Raw genomic sequence first — 18,730 nt, 5'->3', positions numbered from 1 at the left:
AAAAATATACTAAAGGGCCATTTTTAAAGGACTGGTAAGTAGACTACGGTACTTTAATACTATGGAATACTATTTTTAAAAAAAGCACGAGGTAGCCCTATATGTATTGATAAGATATAAATAGCAAAAGCAAGCTATAGCATAGTACAGGATAATCATATATATGTTACCATTATACACACTGTGTGAAAGTAGGTAAATAAACAGAAAAGGACCTGGAACACATAAAATAATAACTGGTTACTTCAGAGGATGGAGGTGATAAGAGGCGACTTGAAAAAGTTGTTTTACTTTTGTACAAGGACAATGCATTTGTGTGTTACTTTTACAATTAAAAAGCACACAGAAGTATTTAGATACACATAGCAGTCTAGGAATGATTCACAGCTATCTAGGAATGATTAAGTTTAAGGATAAATAGCTCTGGATTAATGGCTTTTTAGAGCATTATCAGGAATAATTGTTTTATAGTTAATTTTTATATTTTAAGTTAAGAGGAACCATTTTGTTATACCTTTTGGTTTCTCTTAACTTTTATCACCTGTACCAGCAGTTGGCTTTATTTTCGGGACTTCGTCACAGAGAAACAATGTTTTATTATTTTACAGGGCAACCAGTAGAGATCACAAGTTATATCAAAATGCAAAGTGAAGGGCAGTAAGGTAGCCTTATTCAAAAGTTAAGTCACCAGCTTTTGTGTGCCAGCTAGCTTCAAACTTTTCAAATCTGTGCCCCAGGAAAATAACCAATTGCCTGTCATAGTTATTAAGAAATAAAATACATAAATTAGTATTATGTTTAAAAAATTGCAGAGTACAGCAATACTCAAAATATAACACTTCAATAGGCTTAACTTTTAAGAAAATGATATCCCCAAATCTGAACACTGAGAAAAAGAACGAACCATTCATATATTTTAAAAGATTTCTTCTGAAGTGTTTTGTTTGTTTTTTGATCATTGACTATCAGAGTTAAAGAACTTCAGTCATAAAAATATGACTCAGTATTACTCATCCCAGTATTATTTCACATTAATAAAGTAAACAGTCACTTTTGACTCTTCCTATAAGAAGAAAAAGGCAAGGTTATGGCTGCTAAGAAACAGAGCTGAGAAATACCTTTGGAAAACAAATACTGTGTTCTTTTTAAAATGAATAAACATACATACCACAGTAGTAAGACAACCTGATAAAAGATAGTGCTGAAATTTTACTTAGAGACAAATCTGATAAGCAATCACAGCTTCATAGCCAATGATGCATCACATGATAATTCAATTAACATTAATATTAAATTCTTCATATAAGATATCCTAGTCAAAATACATAACACAATGCTCATGTTACATCCTTACCCAAATCCAAGGTCTTATTTCATTTATTTGACCAAATTACTTATCTGTTCACTCATCAAACAGATGGCTATGAAATATAGAGGTAAATAAAGTGAATGATTTTCAGCAACAGGCATTAAATGATCATATGAACTGATTACATTTAGCTTATTACATACTAACTACTGTACTTAGATGAAAGCCCACGCAAAAAAACAGGGATTGGGGAGTTGACAGATTATCTATTTATTGGGGAAGGATAAGTTTAAGAATGCCATACTCTAATGCAGTAGTTTTCAACCCTGGCTATAAGTAACAATCACCTGGACATCTTAAAAACAAACAAACAAAAAAACAAACAAATTCCCTCCTCCCCAGATGTTCCTACGTCCCAATGTCACCCACCCTCATTCCTTACCCCATCACCCCACCTTCACATAGTCTGGGACAAGGTCCAGCAGCACATTTCTTCCCCTAAAAGCTCCCAGGGTGACTCTGTCCTGCCGCCAGGGTCAAGCACCTCTGTTTTAGCCGGTCATTATTTTCAAGGTATAAATACAGCTTAATGCTACTGTGAACTTCATTGCTAACTTCCTTCCTCCTCACGGAATCCTAACTTCCTCCTTTCCCCATTCAATTCTCCCTACCAAGGGGCATATAGGAGAAGTAGCCACCCTAGGCGGGTGGGGGCATAAAATACACAAAGAGGGGTAAGACTCTGGGAAGGGGTCCTGGAGATAATGCCTGAAGAGCGGATAAAGAGGCATGAGCCAAGTAAAGAAAGGGAATGAGGATGTGCAAAGGAAGGGGAACAGGAAGTATGATACGAAAAATTCTGGTGTAATGGATGGAGTAGGGAAGCTCATCATAAAGGGGTTTATAAGTTAAGTGAAAGATTTGATTTTTATCTTTAAAGCAATAAACTGCTTCTGAAAGAACTCAAGCAGGTACTAAAAAGACCAAGTTGTGGAGAAAGATCAATATGGCATCATAAAGAGGCTATAGGCAGGGAGGCCAGTTACAAACCCCTAGAGGCAATTGGATTAAAAGTTCTGAACATTAGGACTGTGATCTGGCTTAAGGATTCAGACTAGGAGTCCTCAGTTTTAGACAGCAGCATCTATTGAGTGAATGAGTTCTCTGAGAAGGATTAACTAAGAAGAAAAGATTGATAAAGATGCAACCTTAGGAATGCTGTTTTCATTTCCACAGCCATTACTCCAATTCAAGGCCTCTAGACTATACCAGACCATAACTAACCTATACTTTCTATACAGATGGAAAGACTATACTTCAGAAAATCATTTCAAGAATCCAGAATGTTGTTTCTGTTGATTTTCATGGGAGATCAATAAATTCTTCAGCCTATCATTTATAGCCTTCAACTAAGTGGCCAATTAACCTTCTGTACTTCATTTCTTAGTTCTTCTATATTTCTTTGACTCTTTCCAAATCATTTGTTCATCATTATATTAACATATCTGATTTTAATTCTTGGTATTTGTAGATTCCCCTTCTCTATCTGGGTTGGTTTCCCAAGTTCACGTTTGCTTTCATAAAAACCCAACTCCAAACCAAGACCTCCAAAATATCTTCTATTACTCTCATTCCTCCTTCTAATACCAACTGGTACTTCTGCACAGTCTATTGTAATCTATGCAGGTATGATTTTGTCAGAGGTTCTTGTTTCCTGTTTGTATATAATCTTATCTCTAAGGTCCAGTATGGTGCTTGGAACATTGTGGGTGCTCCATGAATGTTTGTGGAATTAAAAAAAAAAAGAGGGCTTCCCTGGTGGTGCAGTGGTTAAGAATCCGCCTGCCAATGCAGGGGACACGGGTTCGAGCCCTGGTCTGGGAAGATCCCACAGGCCGTGAAGCAACTAAGCCTGTGCGCCACAACTACTGAGCCTGCGTGCTGCAACTACTGAAGCCCATGTGCCTAAAGCCTGTGCTCCGCAACAAGAGAAGACACTGCAATAAGAAGCCCGCGTACCGCAACGAACACTAGCCCCCGCTCACCGCAACTAGAGAACACCCATGCACAGCAACGAAGACCCAGTGCAGCCAAAAATAAATAAATTTATAAAAATAAAGTAAAATAAATAAAATTAAATTTAAAAAAGGAATAAAAGAAAGAATTTAGACTGACCCCAGTGAAATTTTGAGTATACAAAGATGATACTCAGTAAATAATTATTTCAAATTCATTCTTTCCTTATTGTAGTCGTACAGGAATCCTTAGCTTTGGAAGAAACAGAAACCGCATATAATTGCATTATTCTCTTTGCAGATGGGCATGTGTTTAATGTAACCAAAATTTTATAAGGATTTCTTTCTGGAATATAATTACTAAATTTAAGGAAGTTTAACAATAATTTAAGGAAGTTAACAGTAGTACATGCAAAGGTACAACTACTGCCCTAAAATGTACTAAACTTTGAAGGACAATAGAAGCCTATCTTTGCCTAGTTGGTGAGTATTAGTTCATAATATAATATCTACCCTAAAAATTATAGTAATTCAAATAATTCCAGTAAATTCAATGTCAATAAAATCTGCTAAAATTATATTAGGTTTAGAAGAATGCTGAATTTGCCTTTCACCACACTGGGAACAAAATAACATGAGGCAGAATTCTGGGAATAAGGCGGCAGCAGTGGCATAGTTTACAATTTTTCCAAATCCTTCCATAAAGACATGTAGAACAAGGACAGCAAAACCAAAACCCAAAGTGAATGTGCACAGCACTCTGTAACAAGATACACATCTCCATGAATCCAAAAATACATGTTAACATGGATAAACTAACAACTCTAAGACCTATATGGTATTGGATGAGAAAGCAGAGAAAAATAACAAAGCATCTGCCAGATCTGAGTAGAGAAGGATCCCCAAAACTATTAACAGCTCCTCACTGCAGAGTGAGGCAAGCCATTCTGAGAATAGCAACTGAAACTGGAAAGGGTTTTATATACTCAAGGGTGACAGTAAGGAGTTTGTGATTGGAACACCTAAACGTAATGGACTTTCAAAGCTCATTCCAGGACAAAGCCCTACACCACGGAGCAAGTTCTGGGAAGAGATTTCAAATATAAACACAGTAGAGTAGAGCTGACAGATACAGGAAAGAAGAAGTTCAGACAAAAGTTGAAGAGAAAAACAGGTCCTGGAGAACTCAGAAAGTATATCTATATATTTATCATTTCTTTCTCTTTTTTGGCCACACTGTGCACCTTGTGGGGGTCTCAGTTCCCCAAGCAGGGATTGAACATGGGCCCTTGGCAGTGAAAGCGCAGAGTCCTAACAGAAGAGGAATTTTTAGAGTCATGAAGCTCTCCTGACTCATTCCTTCTGTCTAAAACTATTTTCATATAACAATGACCAAGAAAAAGAATCATAGTCAAATCCAATACAAAGTTTTTATATTAAAAAAAGATATAGGGGAAAAAACATCCCTACAAAAAATAAAGGCATTGGGGCTTCCCTGGTGGTGCAGTGGTTAAGAATCCACCTACCAATGCAGGGGACACAGGTTCAAGCCCTGGGCCAGGAAGATCCCACATGCTGCAGAGCAACTAAGCCAGTGTGCCACAATTACTGAGCCTGTGCTCTAGAGCCCATAAGCCACAACTACTGAAGCCCGCGTGCCACAACTACTGAAGCCTGCGCGCCTAGAGCCTGTGCTCCGCAATGAGAAGCCACTGCGGTAAGAAGCCTGTGTGTTGCAATGAGGAGTGGCCTCTGCTCACTGCAACTAGAGAAAGCCTGTGCACAGCAACGAAGACCCAACGCAAACGAAAAAATAAAATAAAAATAAAGGCATGGTAGAAAAACATACTCACAAAAACTATAATATTCCAAAGTTAGCTACGAAGGAACATAAATCAGAATTAGAAAGGCAATAAAATTAAGGAAAGAATGAGGTAGAAAATACCAAAACTGGAAACCAGACAAAAAGGACGCCCAAATGCTTTTTCATTAGATTATCTCATTTTCTAGGGCTGTGTACCTTTTTCTTGATTCACTATTTGCTATTAAGGTTTTTTTGTTACAACTCTGTAAGGGTAGATGTTAACTCTGTAGGGACTGATAGCAATGTAAATATATTTGGTAGGCAGACATGTAGATGAGGCTATTAATCTATTTTGTATCAAATTTAGCGATTGTACTCCACCATTCCTTTTTTCAGTGATTAGAATACTTCAGTGTTTCCTACAGTCCTCTGACCAGCTTTACCATTCTGTTGGCATACTCATCAATACACTAATCTTTGACAGGTCTTCACTCTTTAAAGAAAAAGAAAAGGCAGATAGAGTGACTACCGTAGCAAAACAGAAAACTCAATATACACCAAAAATGAGAGTGCTTCCTCCACACCTTTTGTTGGTCAGATGGAGGCAAACTGAATAGCTATGAGACCCACATGGTTTCAGCGTTTGTGCAGAGAGAAGCAAAGGGAAGGCAAATGGGCTTGTCTGATGGCCCAGAGAATAGGGGAACCCCCACAGTGGTTCACTGCGAACAGTGGTCTAAACTGGGAAGGATTCCAAGGATCAAAGCCTCACGCCATGGGCAAGAGCACTTCCAACTAACAAGGTTTATTGGTGCTGGAGCAGTCTGGGCCACAGAAACTCTTGAAACTAACACTGCACTGAGAAAAACTTCTAGGAGTAGGATCCAAATTGAGCAGAACAGGGTAACAGAAGCAAAGACAAGAAACAGTCCAGATAAAAGAGAAAGGGAGCAGAAACGAAAGATTTCAGAAAACATGAGGCCATACTTTTTTTTTTAAATAGATCTTTATGGGAGTATAGTTCCTTCACAATACTGTGTTAGTTTCTGTTGCACAACAACGCAAATCAGCCATATGCATACACATGTCCCCATATCCCCCTCACTCTTGAGCCTCCCTCCCATCCTCCCTATCCTACCCCTCTATGTCATTGCAAAGCACCGAGCCGATCTCCCTGTGCTAATACTGCTGCTTCCCACCAGCCAACTATTTTACATTCGGCAGTGTATATATGTCCATGCTACTCTCACTTCGTCCCAGCTTCACTCCCCACCCCATGTTCTCAAGTCCATTCTCTATGTCTACCTCTTTATTCCTGCCCCGCAACAAGGTTCATCAGTACCATTTTTTTTTAGATTCCATATATATGCATTAGCATATGGTATTTTTCTCTTTCTGACTTACTTCACTCTGTATGACAAACTCTAGTCCATCCACCTCACTACAAATAACTCAATTTTGTTTCTTTTTATGGCTGAGTAATAGTCCACTGTATATATGTGCCATATCTTCTTTATCCATTTATCTGTCGATGGAAATTTAAGTTGGTTCCATGTCCTGGTTATTGTAAATAGTGCTGCAATGAACATGGTGGTACATGTCTCTTTTTGAATTATGGTTTTCTCAGGGTATATGCCCAGTAGTGGGATTGCTGGTCATATGGTAGTTCTATTTTCAGCTTTCTAAGGACAAAGGAGGCAAGAACATACAATGGAGAAAAGACAGCCTCTTCAATAAGTGGTGCTGGGAAAACTGGACAGCTACATGTAAAAGAATGAAATTAGAACACTACCTAACACCATACACAAAAATAAACTCCAAATGGGTTAAAGACTTAAATGTAAGACCAGAAACTGTAAAACTCTTAGAGGAAAAACACTCTTTGACATAAACCACAGCAAGATCTTTTTTGACCCACCTCCTAGAGTAACGAAAATAAAAACAAACAAATGGGACTTAATTAAACTTAAAAGCTTTTGCACAGCAAAGGAAACCATAAACAAGACAAAGAGGCCATACTTTAAAAAATCTTTGTGAAAACAACATAAGAGGGGCTCTAGAGTCATGAAGCTGAAAACAGGCTACCATGGCCCACTCCTCTCACCTAAAAATACAGGAAAGGAAAACTGAATGTACTTCAGAAAAGAATCATGAAACCCATTTATAACTACTATAAGAAAACAAAATGTGGAGTAGAATAATGTCTTTATAGCCTAAAATAAATGAAAATTATAGAAGCTATGAAAGAACATAAAGTTCAGAAATTAGGTAAGTGGAGAAAGGAGAATTTGAAATGAGGTGATAGAAGGAAAGAATTTAAAATGATTTCAGAATGAAAAAAACCAATGACTAATGCATTAAGAGAAAAAGGAAGATGAATTTAAAAATAAAAAAGACAAAAAAATGTTTTAAAATAAAGTGATAAAAAGATACAAAAAGGGCTTCCCTAGTGGCGCAGTGGTTGAGAGTCTGCCTGCCGATGCAGGGGACACGGGTTTTTGCCCCGGTCTGGGAAGATCCTACATGCTGTGGAGCAGCTAGGCCTGTGAGCCATGGCCGCTGAGCCTGCGCTCCGCAATGGGAGAGGCCACAACGTACTGCAAAAAAAAAAAAAAAAAAAGATACAAAAAGAAGACCCAACCTAAGTATAAAGGGCAGGGAGGAGAGGTAAAAACAATAGAATAGAAAAAATACCAAAAACTATAATTCAAGAAATAATGCTCCTAAAATAAAAGATGACTTGAAACTATACACTTATTATAACTTTAAAACAGTGGCACTTTATACAAGAAAACAATGGAGTAAAATATTTAATATATTCAAGGAAAGAAAATATGAGCCTTAGGTTTCATATTCATCCAAACTAACCTTCAAGTATAAAGGCTGCAAACAAACTGATATGAACATTCAATAACTCAGGGAATACTGCTCCCATGAACACTTCCTCTGAATTTACTCAACTCTAGAGCAGGGGTCAGCAAACTTTTTCTGTAAAAAAAAAAAAAACAGTAAATATTTTAGCCTTTGCAGGTCACATGTCTCTGTCACAACTACTCAACTTCTGCCACTGTAGTGTTTTTAAAAGCAGCCATAAACAATATGTAAATAAATGGGCAGGTCAGATATGGCTTGTGGGCCACAGTTTGCTAACCCCTGTGCTAAAGAATGAGCTTCAGAAAACCAAAAACCTAAAAAGGTATAGATATAAGGACTGGTGCTGATCATTAAATATATATTTACCTGTAGAACTAAGTCTAAATGGTGGTTATCAGGGTACACAGCATAGTTTACAATGGCTGAATGTGCTGACCCTGGAGATACAGCAAAACTATTTTTTTTAAATGGAGAATGATGAGTGTACATAAAAGGTAAAATAAGCACTTATTACTTTAAATATATTAACTTAGAATAAAGAGAGATTACTTCAGTCAGAGGAGAGGAGAGGAAGGAGAAGAGGTGCTAGTTAATTAAAACAATGCTCACAGGAATGAACAAATCTACAACAGACAAAAAGAGGGAAGTGAAGGCATCATAGAAAGATAACCAACAGAACAAATATATGAATCTTCCTAAATACCGAAAGATATAACAAAGCTAAAACATACAAGTAAAACAAAAAGGAGAGAATAAAACAGAACACATAAGGAAAGATAACATGCTGTTGTTTATTCAAGAAAGTGCGATATACATTCAATTACTTATAATTTTAAAAAGTGGAAGGATAAACCATGAAATTAATAAAAGGAAAAAAAAAACATTTTGTATAGAAGAAAGAAGTAGGGTAGAAAAGCCAGGGATAGAATCAAGAATCTTGTAGAACTGACTTTGAAATTCTACACAATTTTGTTACATGTTTATAAGAAAAATTAAATTTAAAAAGCAGTAATTCTTAAAAATTGCAAATAAAGTGAGTTGGCATAATTACACATAGAAAAGAACTAGTTCAATAATTTTAAAACATAAAATTTATATATCCTCACTATAACCTATACATAAAAAACAAAAAATGTGAAACAAAATTTTTCAGTAATTTTATCATTTGTAGTAATGTGGTAGTTATTTGTAATAATGTAGATTTGTCTTTGAACCAAGGGTAAATCAAGTGAGTAATTATGTCAGTGCCCCACAGAAACCAGATTTTCAGTGCAGCTGAAAGAGATCTAGACAGTGAGATTAATGAGATTAAGTAAAAGATCCTTTAGCACTGAATTTAAAATATCAGTATAAACTCATAATTTATTTTATCTTAAAAATTATATATATATATATTTAGCTCTGTCCATTAAAAAGGCCTGAAAACAATGATCAATTGGTAGCAACAAGTATTCAAAATGCCCAGATTTTAGCCTCTAAAATCAGGGCTTTTAGAAATGACTGATTCCAGGTATGGAGCAGGAAAAAAAGAAATGTACAAGTTGGCTTGGAATAACTTGTCATTCAGGAAGAAAAGGAGGCCATTTAGCCTCTAGATATAAGGTGAGGGTCATGTCAAAAGGACATAGCGGGAGGGCTTCCCTGGTGGCGCAGTGGTTGAGAGTCCACCTGCCGATGCAGGGGACATGGGTTCATGCCCCGGTCCAGGAAGATCCCACATGCCACGGAGCGGCTGGGCCCGTCAGCCATGGCCGCTGAGCTTAAAAAAGAAAAAAAAAAAAAAAAAAAAAGGACATAGGGGGGCATTCCTGGTGACGCAGTGGTTGATAGTCCGCCTGCCGATGTTGTACACCTTAAATTTATACAATGTTATATGTCAATTCTATCTTAATAAAGCTGGGGAAAAAGGACATAGGAGCCCTCCTGAGGCAGAACCCAGAGGCCAAAGATGGGAAAATTTGAGCACAGTAAGAGTAATAATGAAATGTATCAAAACACAAAAAATGTGTTCATATCCATGAGTTCATAATAATATTAAAAAGAAAAATCATTAGTTACTTTTAGAGCATTTTAATGAATAAAACCCATTATTTTTGAAAACTGATAAAGGAAAGGAATCAAGCACTTATCCTACCTTTATCATAAATCAGTACCTTTGAGTAAACAAGGCTGATGAGGGGAATTTTCTCTTTACAGAAGTATTCCAGTTAATAAACAAAGGACTGATAAAGGCACAATATAACCACTTTGCAACCTCCAATGAATAAATCGATCTAGGCAATGATAATTAATGTTAGGAGCTTTGCAAAAACACATTACATACCTTCTGAGGGAAGTACATTAATATCCCCAAACACTCTCTAGATCTAACTACCAATTTATCAGAAATACAGAGAAAAGAGGAACACAGGAAATGATACCATGGGGATGCAGTCACAACTCCTCAGGCTGTGGAAAGCTCCCCAGGAAAAAAGACATGGTTTCCTCAACAACAAAAATTTGCAAGAAAACAAAGAGCGAGACAGAAAACCTATATATTAAAAGATACTAAAGAGATATAATCAATCTCACTGTATAGACCTTATATGAATTACAATTCAAACAGACAAAATGAACAAAAACAAAACAAAACATGTTTAAGGCAATCAAGGAAAGTGAGAATACTGAATATGATGATATAGATGAAATGATACAATGTCTAGGATTTGCTTCAAAATAATCCAGGGGAGGGTAGGTGAGTGGACAGATGATATGAGACTGATCTGATGGTATATTAATTATTGCTGAAGCTGGGGTAAAAAAAAAGGAGGATTGTCTTTAAGTAGATCTGACCATGGATTTTATTGTGGCAAAACTCTTACTTCTGCATATGATTTCATTTGAAGCATACCTAAAAATACTCAGGGTTGCCATTCACACCTTTTTCTTTCTTTGAAAACAAGATTTTTTAAATGTAACTAAAACTGTTTTGCAAAAAGCCTAACACTTAAAACACATAATTCTTCTATAAAGACATGTACACATACCCACAAAATCTGGATTGCCAGATTTGTTAAAATGTTGATGGGCAGACCTATAAAAATTTAATTTTTAGAAAATACCTTGTCTTTAAAAAGAAGCAGGGACTTCCCTGGTGGTGCAGCGGATAAGAATCTGCCTGCCAATGCAGGGGACTCAGGTTTGATCCCTGGTCTGCGCAGATCCCACATGCCATGGAGCAACTAAGCCTGTACGCCACAACTACTGAGCCTGCACTCTAGAGCCCACGAGCCACAACTACTGAGACTGCGTGCCATGACTACTAAAGCCCGTGCGCCTAGAACCTGTGCTCCGCAACAAGAGAAGCCACCGCAAGGAGAAGCCTGCGCACCACAATGAAGATCAGCCCCCTGCTCACCGCAACTAGAGAAAGCCTGCGTGCAGCAACAAAAACCCAACACAGCCAAAAATAAATAAATAATTAAATCTTAAAAAAATTTTTTTCTAAGTTTCTTCCTCTAAAAAGAAAATAAAAATAAAGAGCAGCAGCCGCCATCATTAAACGTGATGTCAAACATTTTTTTTAAATCTTACTTTAAAAATGTATAACTTTTTCATAACAATCTTTTTAAAAAGGTTCCTTAAAGCCAAGATGGTTCTGTAAAACTTGCCAACTGACAAAAATAAGTAATTTCAAAGATACCAGAGTTTTGGACTTGCAATTTTACAGAAGAGGGTTATTGCAGGGGGAGGGGCAGTTTTTAAAAATTATTATTACATTTTGCTTATTATTTAAAAAAATTTTTATTTGAGTATAATTGATACATAATAATTGTATATAATTGATACATTAAATATATTTATATAATTACTTTAAAATAATTATTACAATTATTAAAAATAATTATTTTTAAGTTTGCACTGGGTTTTAGTTTATCATAGATCACACACTGGAAACCCCTGGGCTACATCTGGCTTGTAGACAAGTTGTTTGGCTTGCATGGTTTTTTAGAAAAAATTTGATCCAACATTTAAAATTTAGGAGATTTCACACAAAACCCCAGATTTTAGGGCTAGAGCACAGGAGCAGCTACCTCTCTTGAGGAGAGGCATGGTGCCCTTCTGTTCACCACAGCCCCCCACCTACTCCTTTCTCTGCATAGACTACAGGCCTGGTCTCCTTAGGCATGTGAGTTTGTGTACACTATTATTTTGAGGGAGGTTTTCTACTTGTTCTTAACAAAGTAGTAGAACAGAAAAAGGAGGATATCTGTAACAGCCAATATTATTCAGTTTTGCACTTAAAAAAATGCAAAATGCAAAAACCCCAGCATTCATTATTTTTACAGCACAGAAATGAAATGCTATCTGCATACTCTTAAATGCTTTTTCTTGCCAGAGCAGTAAGGCTTACCTTCAGATCAAGGCTGCTGAGGCTTATGACATCATCATCTTTTGCTCTTCGTTTTCTTTTCTATAAAAAAGAAAAAAAATTATTCTTATATAGAAGGCATGCATGTTACTCCATTAAACAAAGACCACATACAACTAGAAAAATCAGTTTTAAAAAGTGAAGTGTCTTAGGCTGTATTCATAAGAAAATTATTTTTATGAGGGATGCCCATAAATTATTGCTAGCACATACTATATACTTTCTAAAAAGTCCCCTTTGACTAAATCATCCCTTGCTGTGAAGTGATTCCACCCTATTAAAAAACTTACTTATCTAAAGTTTTTCAGAACAGAACTCATGTAAGTCAAGTCTATATTTGTTAGAGAAAAAGTAAAATACATTTTATATATAAAGATAATAAATTTCTTATATATCCTTTTCTCATGGCCCAAGTAATTAAGATTTGTTGCCTGAAGCAGGATTTATCAGGTGGAAAATGAACATGCATGTACCGGGAGTACCTTCCAGTTATTATTCATCACCTTCATTCAGCCCTACTGGTGCCAGTAGTGACAAAACTATGCATATAGCTTTAAGTTCTGGTCCTTAATCAATACTGAAAAAGAATCCTTAAGTAACGTTTCTTCTCTTAAACCTCAAAATAACTTTTCAGATTACTGGTGATACAGCCTAGCTCTTGTGAACTCTCAAAACTGACAAGCCAGGGCTCCCTTCCAGGACCTGGCCCCACCTTGAGGAGAAACTGTTGAGAGCAGAATCAACATAGAGCAGGATGGGGGCATCTGAGAAAGGGAAAGATAAAGTCCAGATAGAAGTGGGGGAAATATATGGAGACTGGAAGTCTCAGAAGCAAGCCCCATGAAAACAACAACAGAGGGAACTCTATGAAGTTAGAAAAGCTATCTGCACCAAGCCTCTTTGTAAAAGTTCAGGAAAACTAAATTCATATTAAAATGAACAGAAAATTCCTCAAGTCAAATTCTACACAAAATAACTTTAAGAAAAAAGAGAGAAAATAAGGGGCAGAACAACATCCCTACAGGGAATGAAGTCACCTCAAAAGGAAATGCTCAAAGAAGCAGAGCAAACCTATAAAATACTATTTTAAATTTAGCTAAAAAGACATTAAGAAAATGATACAAGACATGAAAGAACAATATAAATCAGAACTGGGAAAAACTAAAAAATGAGGTGACAGAACTCAAGAAATCTCTATTGATTCTAAGGTTATATCCAGAAGATTCAGCAAAATATGAATAATATGATCCTAATTTTGAAAAGCAAACTAAACAAAAATCCTGCTTATGTGTATCTTATCTGTGAGGCTGTGTGTGTATTTGTAAATAATTATATGAGCAAAATATAGAGGGATACATAGTGTTGTTGACATGGGTTAGCGTGGAACTGGGGGAATGGAAGGACTTACACATGGGGAGAAGAGAGGAAAGGAGGGAGGAAACTGCCAAGCAAAAAGAAGATTGTACTGAGGGAAAAAAAGCATGTACAGGATCATACTTATGTATTTATATAAAATCTTTACATGTGTGGGCATATTATAAAGAAATTTAACAGATTTTAAAACATGCTACTGTATTTTCTTTTAACTATTTTAAAGTTTCATTTTTCATATCTGTATATTCAACCCATCTAGAATTTATTTTTGTATCTATGTGGTATAAGGTAATTTGGCCAACTGTCCCCACCCCTAACATCATTTGCTGAGACACCATTCTTTCATAACGCCTATGATACAATAAGTTCTCATAAGTCGGTTTCTGGGTTCTCTATTTCATTCCAATGGTCTGTTTATCTACACTTGTACCCATATTATGCTGTGTAATTTCTGTACCTTTGGAGTGAGTCTTAATAGCTTATATGCTCAGTCATAATGCTTCCTGATGGGTACACTACTCTCCCTGTCCTGGGCCTTCTATTTCTCTGCATGAATTGGGATCTATTACATTCTAATAAGATTTTTATCAGAACAGCATTACCTTTATGAATTAATTTGGAAAGAATGGACATTTTTATGCTATTGAGCCTTTCCTTGCATTAAATGGTATATCTGTCTATTTCATTAGCTGTCCTATCTTCTTTATTAATGCTTTCCAGTTTTTCCCATAAAAGTCTCACACATCTTTTCATAGATTTATTCCTAGTTTAAACTTTTTTTATTTCAATAAAAACATCTTTAAAAATTACATTTGTTGGGCTTCCCTGGTGGCGCAGTGGTTGAGAATCCGCCTGCCGATGCAGGAGACACGGGTTCGTGCCCTGGTCCGGGAAGATCCCACATGCCGCGGAGCAACTAAGCCCGTGAGCCATGGCCGCTAGGCCTGTGCGTCCGGAGCCTGTGCTCCGCAACGGGAGAGGCCACAACAGTGAGAGGCCCGCATACCGCAAAAAAAAAAAAAAAAAAAAAAAAAAATTACATTTGTTGGGCTTCCCTGGTGGCGCAGTGGTTGAGAGTCTGCCTGCCAATGCAGGGGACATGGGTTCGAGCCCTGGTCTGGGAAGATCCCACATGCCATGGAGCAACTAGGCCCGTGAGCCACAACTACCGAGCCTGTGCGTCTGGAGCCTGTGCTCCACAACAAAGGAGGCCGCTACAGTGAGAGGCCCGTGCACCGCGATCAAGAGTGGCCCCTGCTTGCCACAACTAGAGAAAGCCCTCGCACAGAAACGAAGACCCAACACAGCCAAAAATAAATAAATAAATATTTTAAAAATTACATTTGTTTATTACTAATATACATACATGCTATTGATTTCTTTTTATAACTTTTATAGCCTTGCTCAAACTCTTATTAGTCCTAATAGTTGCTATTAATATTCTCTTGGATATTCTATGTAGGCAATCATATTGTCTCTAAGTAATGAAATCAGACTGTCTCTTCCTTTCTAATTTGTGTACCACTTGTTTTCCTGTCCTACTGTGTCGGCTAAGAGCACTAGTACAATGCTGAATAAATATGATGACAGCATGCTTTTTTCTAAATTTAAAGGGACTGTCGCTGTCATTTTATCATTATGTATGTTGTTTGTGGTAGGTCTCAGGCTAAGGAAGTTCTATTCTATCCCTGGTTTGCCAAGAATTTTACCATGATTGGGTGTTGATTTTATTTTTTCCACTCTTACTTCTCCTCCTCTTTTCTTTGATTTACTCTATTGTTCTTTTTCTCACCTCTTGAGTGCTTAATTTTTGTTCTTTTCCCTTCTTAAACTATGTATTTAAAAAGTTATAAATCTCCCTCTTAGTATTCCTTAATCACATTCCAAAAGTTTTAATACATGAACCGTTAGATATTTCTTTTGTCACGGAGACCTCTACAAAAAGTGTTTTCCCAAGTGAGATGCATCTATCCCAGACGATATGCAAGGTATCTTTCCTGGAGTATAGGAGGAACATGTTAGAACTTCATTTTTATGTATTTCTTAATCCTTAAAATATAAGCTTTACTAAAATTTAATAGATGATGAGCTCATCATCAACCACATTTAAAAATGTGAGTTAGGGCTACCCCTGGTGGCTCAGTGGTTGAGAGTCCGCCTGCCGATGCAGGGGACTTGAGTTCATGCCCCGGTCCTGGAAGATCCCACGTGCTGCAGAGCGGCTACGCCCATGAGCCATGGCCACTGAGCCTGCGCGTCCGGAGCCTGTGCTCCGCAATGGGAGAGGCCACAACAGTGAGAGGCCCGCGTACCGAAGGAAAAAAAAAAAAAAAAAGTGAGTTAAAGATAATGGCAATCTTATAAAATCCATTTTAGAAGTCAGCCCCAAACTGAAATTATCCTGACTATTTGAAATATACATTTATGTCCACTATCATTAATCTCACCCTACGTGAGTACTGAGCTTTGAGATATTAGCTAATAAAGTTGCTACATACTTAAAAATTATAAATAAATATATCAGGGGCAATGCTCAAAATATTTTTGCTGATAGGCTTGCAAAATCAAATTTGGAGACACTTCTCTACTAGTTTTTCTGTTTAAGTTTAGGTTCTTCAACTAGTAAGGGAAAGGGACCAAGATGAAAAAAGTTTCAAAGGAAAATGTGGAACTGCATTAAAATCAGGAGACTCTTACCATGAATACTTTACTGACCACTTAATGTATGTAAATGCTATTATTCACAGAAATCTCCAACAGGAGTCCCCAACAGAAAAACAAATACAATAGAACAGAATACAAATGAAATGGCACATCATCAATACATGCACATAGGTAAAGTTTGGCAAACTAGAGGCAGAGGCAGAATCGTTTTTGCTACTTCCCCCAAATAAGAAGAGCATAAGAATCATGTTCTATTTGTATATACTTTATTTATATGAGTATTGTGAAGTAATGAGTTTTTAATTATAAAACCCCCCAATTTTCTGGTGTCACTTTGCACAAGATTAGATGCCTCTTTAAAGTCTCATTCTAAAAATAATGGAGTCCCTCTATACTAAGATGACTAATAACAGAAATGATTCATTCATTATATATATTATCTACAAGCATTTTTATATTTTCCAACCAAGAAAAAAGCTGTTGGAGTGTGTGCATAAAAATAGCCTCACGTTTCATTAATATAGTCTCTTAATTTTAACACGGGTAGGGATGAGAGAAAGAATTGTATAGAGTTAAAGATGAATAGATCTGATACTTTTCATAATATATTTTATATTTAATTGAGATAAAAATTTCTTTCAGTTTGTTAGCAGAAAAGAATTAAATTAGGCTGCCAAAGATGGTGATAGAAACTCTGTACTTTAAGGTTTTCAGAGAGGTACAGACAACTGAGCTGTACACCAGGCTGAAACACAACCCAGGAATTAACTAATGTCTTGAAATAAAAAACCTAGGTGTCTACTCACCAAAGTGAAGTCCCAATGCGGGCCAGGTGTTAAAAATGTGAAGGAGCTACCTCTCTGAAGGGAATATCTGTTAACAGAGAATTCAAACAATAAATACACTGAGAGTAACTTCAGGAAAATAAAGCACTAGACAGATAAAAAGCTATCTTTTTCATAGTTTCACAACTGTTCAAAGTAGCCTTATTAGTCATTCAATTGTAGAAATAAGAGAAAGTGTATGTAGAAATAAGAGAAAGGGTATGTAAAAAAAAATACACAAAAAGTAAAAAATCAGGGTACAGGTTCTGGTCACTTTCAGAAACTTTACAAAAATGAAAGGACCTTTATAAAATTAGTGAACAGATTAAGAGTATTTAAAGAAAATAATTCAAAACAAGCAGAGTTTATTCTAGGAACATACACATGGCTCAATAATATGAAATATATTTATACAATATACTGCACTAATAGGTTAAATAAAAAACAGTAAATGATGCAAAAATTACTTGATAAAATTCAACATTCATGCTTAATATTTTATAAATAAGAATAAAAGAATACTCTTACCATAATAAAACCTAAATGCATTTATTTTGTATTTCATGTTTAAATCTCTTCCATGTACTGATTTTTTTAAAAAATTATGATTTAATAAACCAAATAAAAAGCTTTGAATAACTATATCTGAGACAAAGGTCTCAAGTAAGATTAAAATTTGACTAGGATTTTGTTCTTTACTATTAAGTGACACATTTTTATTGTGTCATCTTGTCATTCAATGTAAAGAAACAAAAGAATCCTTATGACAAATCTGTCTTCACCTTTATAAAATATAAACCTCTATGTTTATAAAACATGTAGAAAATCACGAAACATAGCTAGCATAGGAAATAAATTTTATAAACTATACTTATGAGAAAAGCAAAGGCTATTTATTCAGAGCTAGCTATGGCAAGGGAGATGGCCACCATCACTTGCGTTTAGGCAGACGTAAAGGCAAGCTGAGTAATGAGAAAGCTTTAGAGTGGAAAATAGGGAAGGCTTCAGGTGCACCCTGACTGGCAGGGGGAAGCTGTAGGCAGGCTAACTAGGACTAGGGCATCCTATGTGATTTACTGGGTGCAGATTTGATTTGCCCTAGTTGGTTTTAAGTTGGAAGCAAGGACAAAAATTAGGGAAGCTGGTAGTTACCGATCAAGTCCTGGCCATCTTGGTCTGATTATTACAGAAGTTACTGCGCTTAGCTTCCTGCATTATCAGGCCACTGTCCACCTGTATATTCTGTCTCTCACCCTTGACCCTCATAAGGGGTCTATAAGTTACAGAAAACCACAGATGGCCATTATTTCTACAAATATTTACAAGCTTAAATCAAACACATGGGCTTTTATAGCTTTCTAAGCTAAATATAAAGCAGAAGTTTATTTGACAAGGAACACAAGTGAAAATGGCTACAAGGAGAAAGATAGCAAAATGGCTTCACAGAAGAATTAA

The 18,730-nt window shown here is 36.3% G+C and overlaps 1 protein-coding gene across 1 annotated transcript in view; it reads right to left on the bottom strand.

The window, feature by feature from the left end:
* The window catches only part of NET1 (neuroepithelial cell transforming 1), a 54,455-nt gene that overhangs the window by 22,416 nt on the left and 13,309 nt on the right, over positions 1–18,730 (bottom strand). The window contains exons 2-3 of the mRNA XM_059056802.2: positions 17,258–17,324; positions 12,396–12,455 (exon numbers count right to left, since the gene is read on the bottom strand). Of these exons, the coding sequence (XP_058912785.1) occupies positions 12,396–12,455; positions 17,258–17,324 (127 nt within the window). The remainder of the gene's footprint in view (positions 1–12,395; positions 12,456–17,257; positions 17,325–18,730) is intronic.

Source organism: Kogia breviceps, chromosome 3 (genome assembly GCF_026419965.1).
Source record: "Kogia breviceps isolate mKogBre1 chromosome 3, mKogBre1 haplotype 1, whole genome shotgun sequence".
Taxonomy (NCBI): domain Eukaryota; kingdom Metazoa; phylum Chordata; class Mammalia; order Artiodactyla; family Physeteridae; genus Kogia; species Kogia breviceps.
Note: the sequence above shows the minus strand (reverse complement) of the source record. Positions and strands in the feature narration are given on the sequence as shown.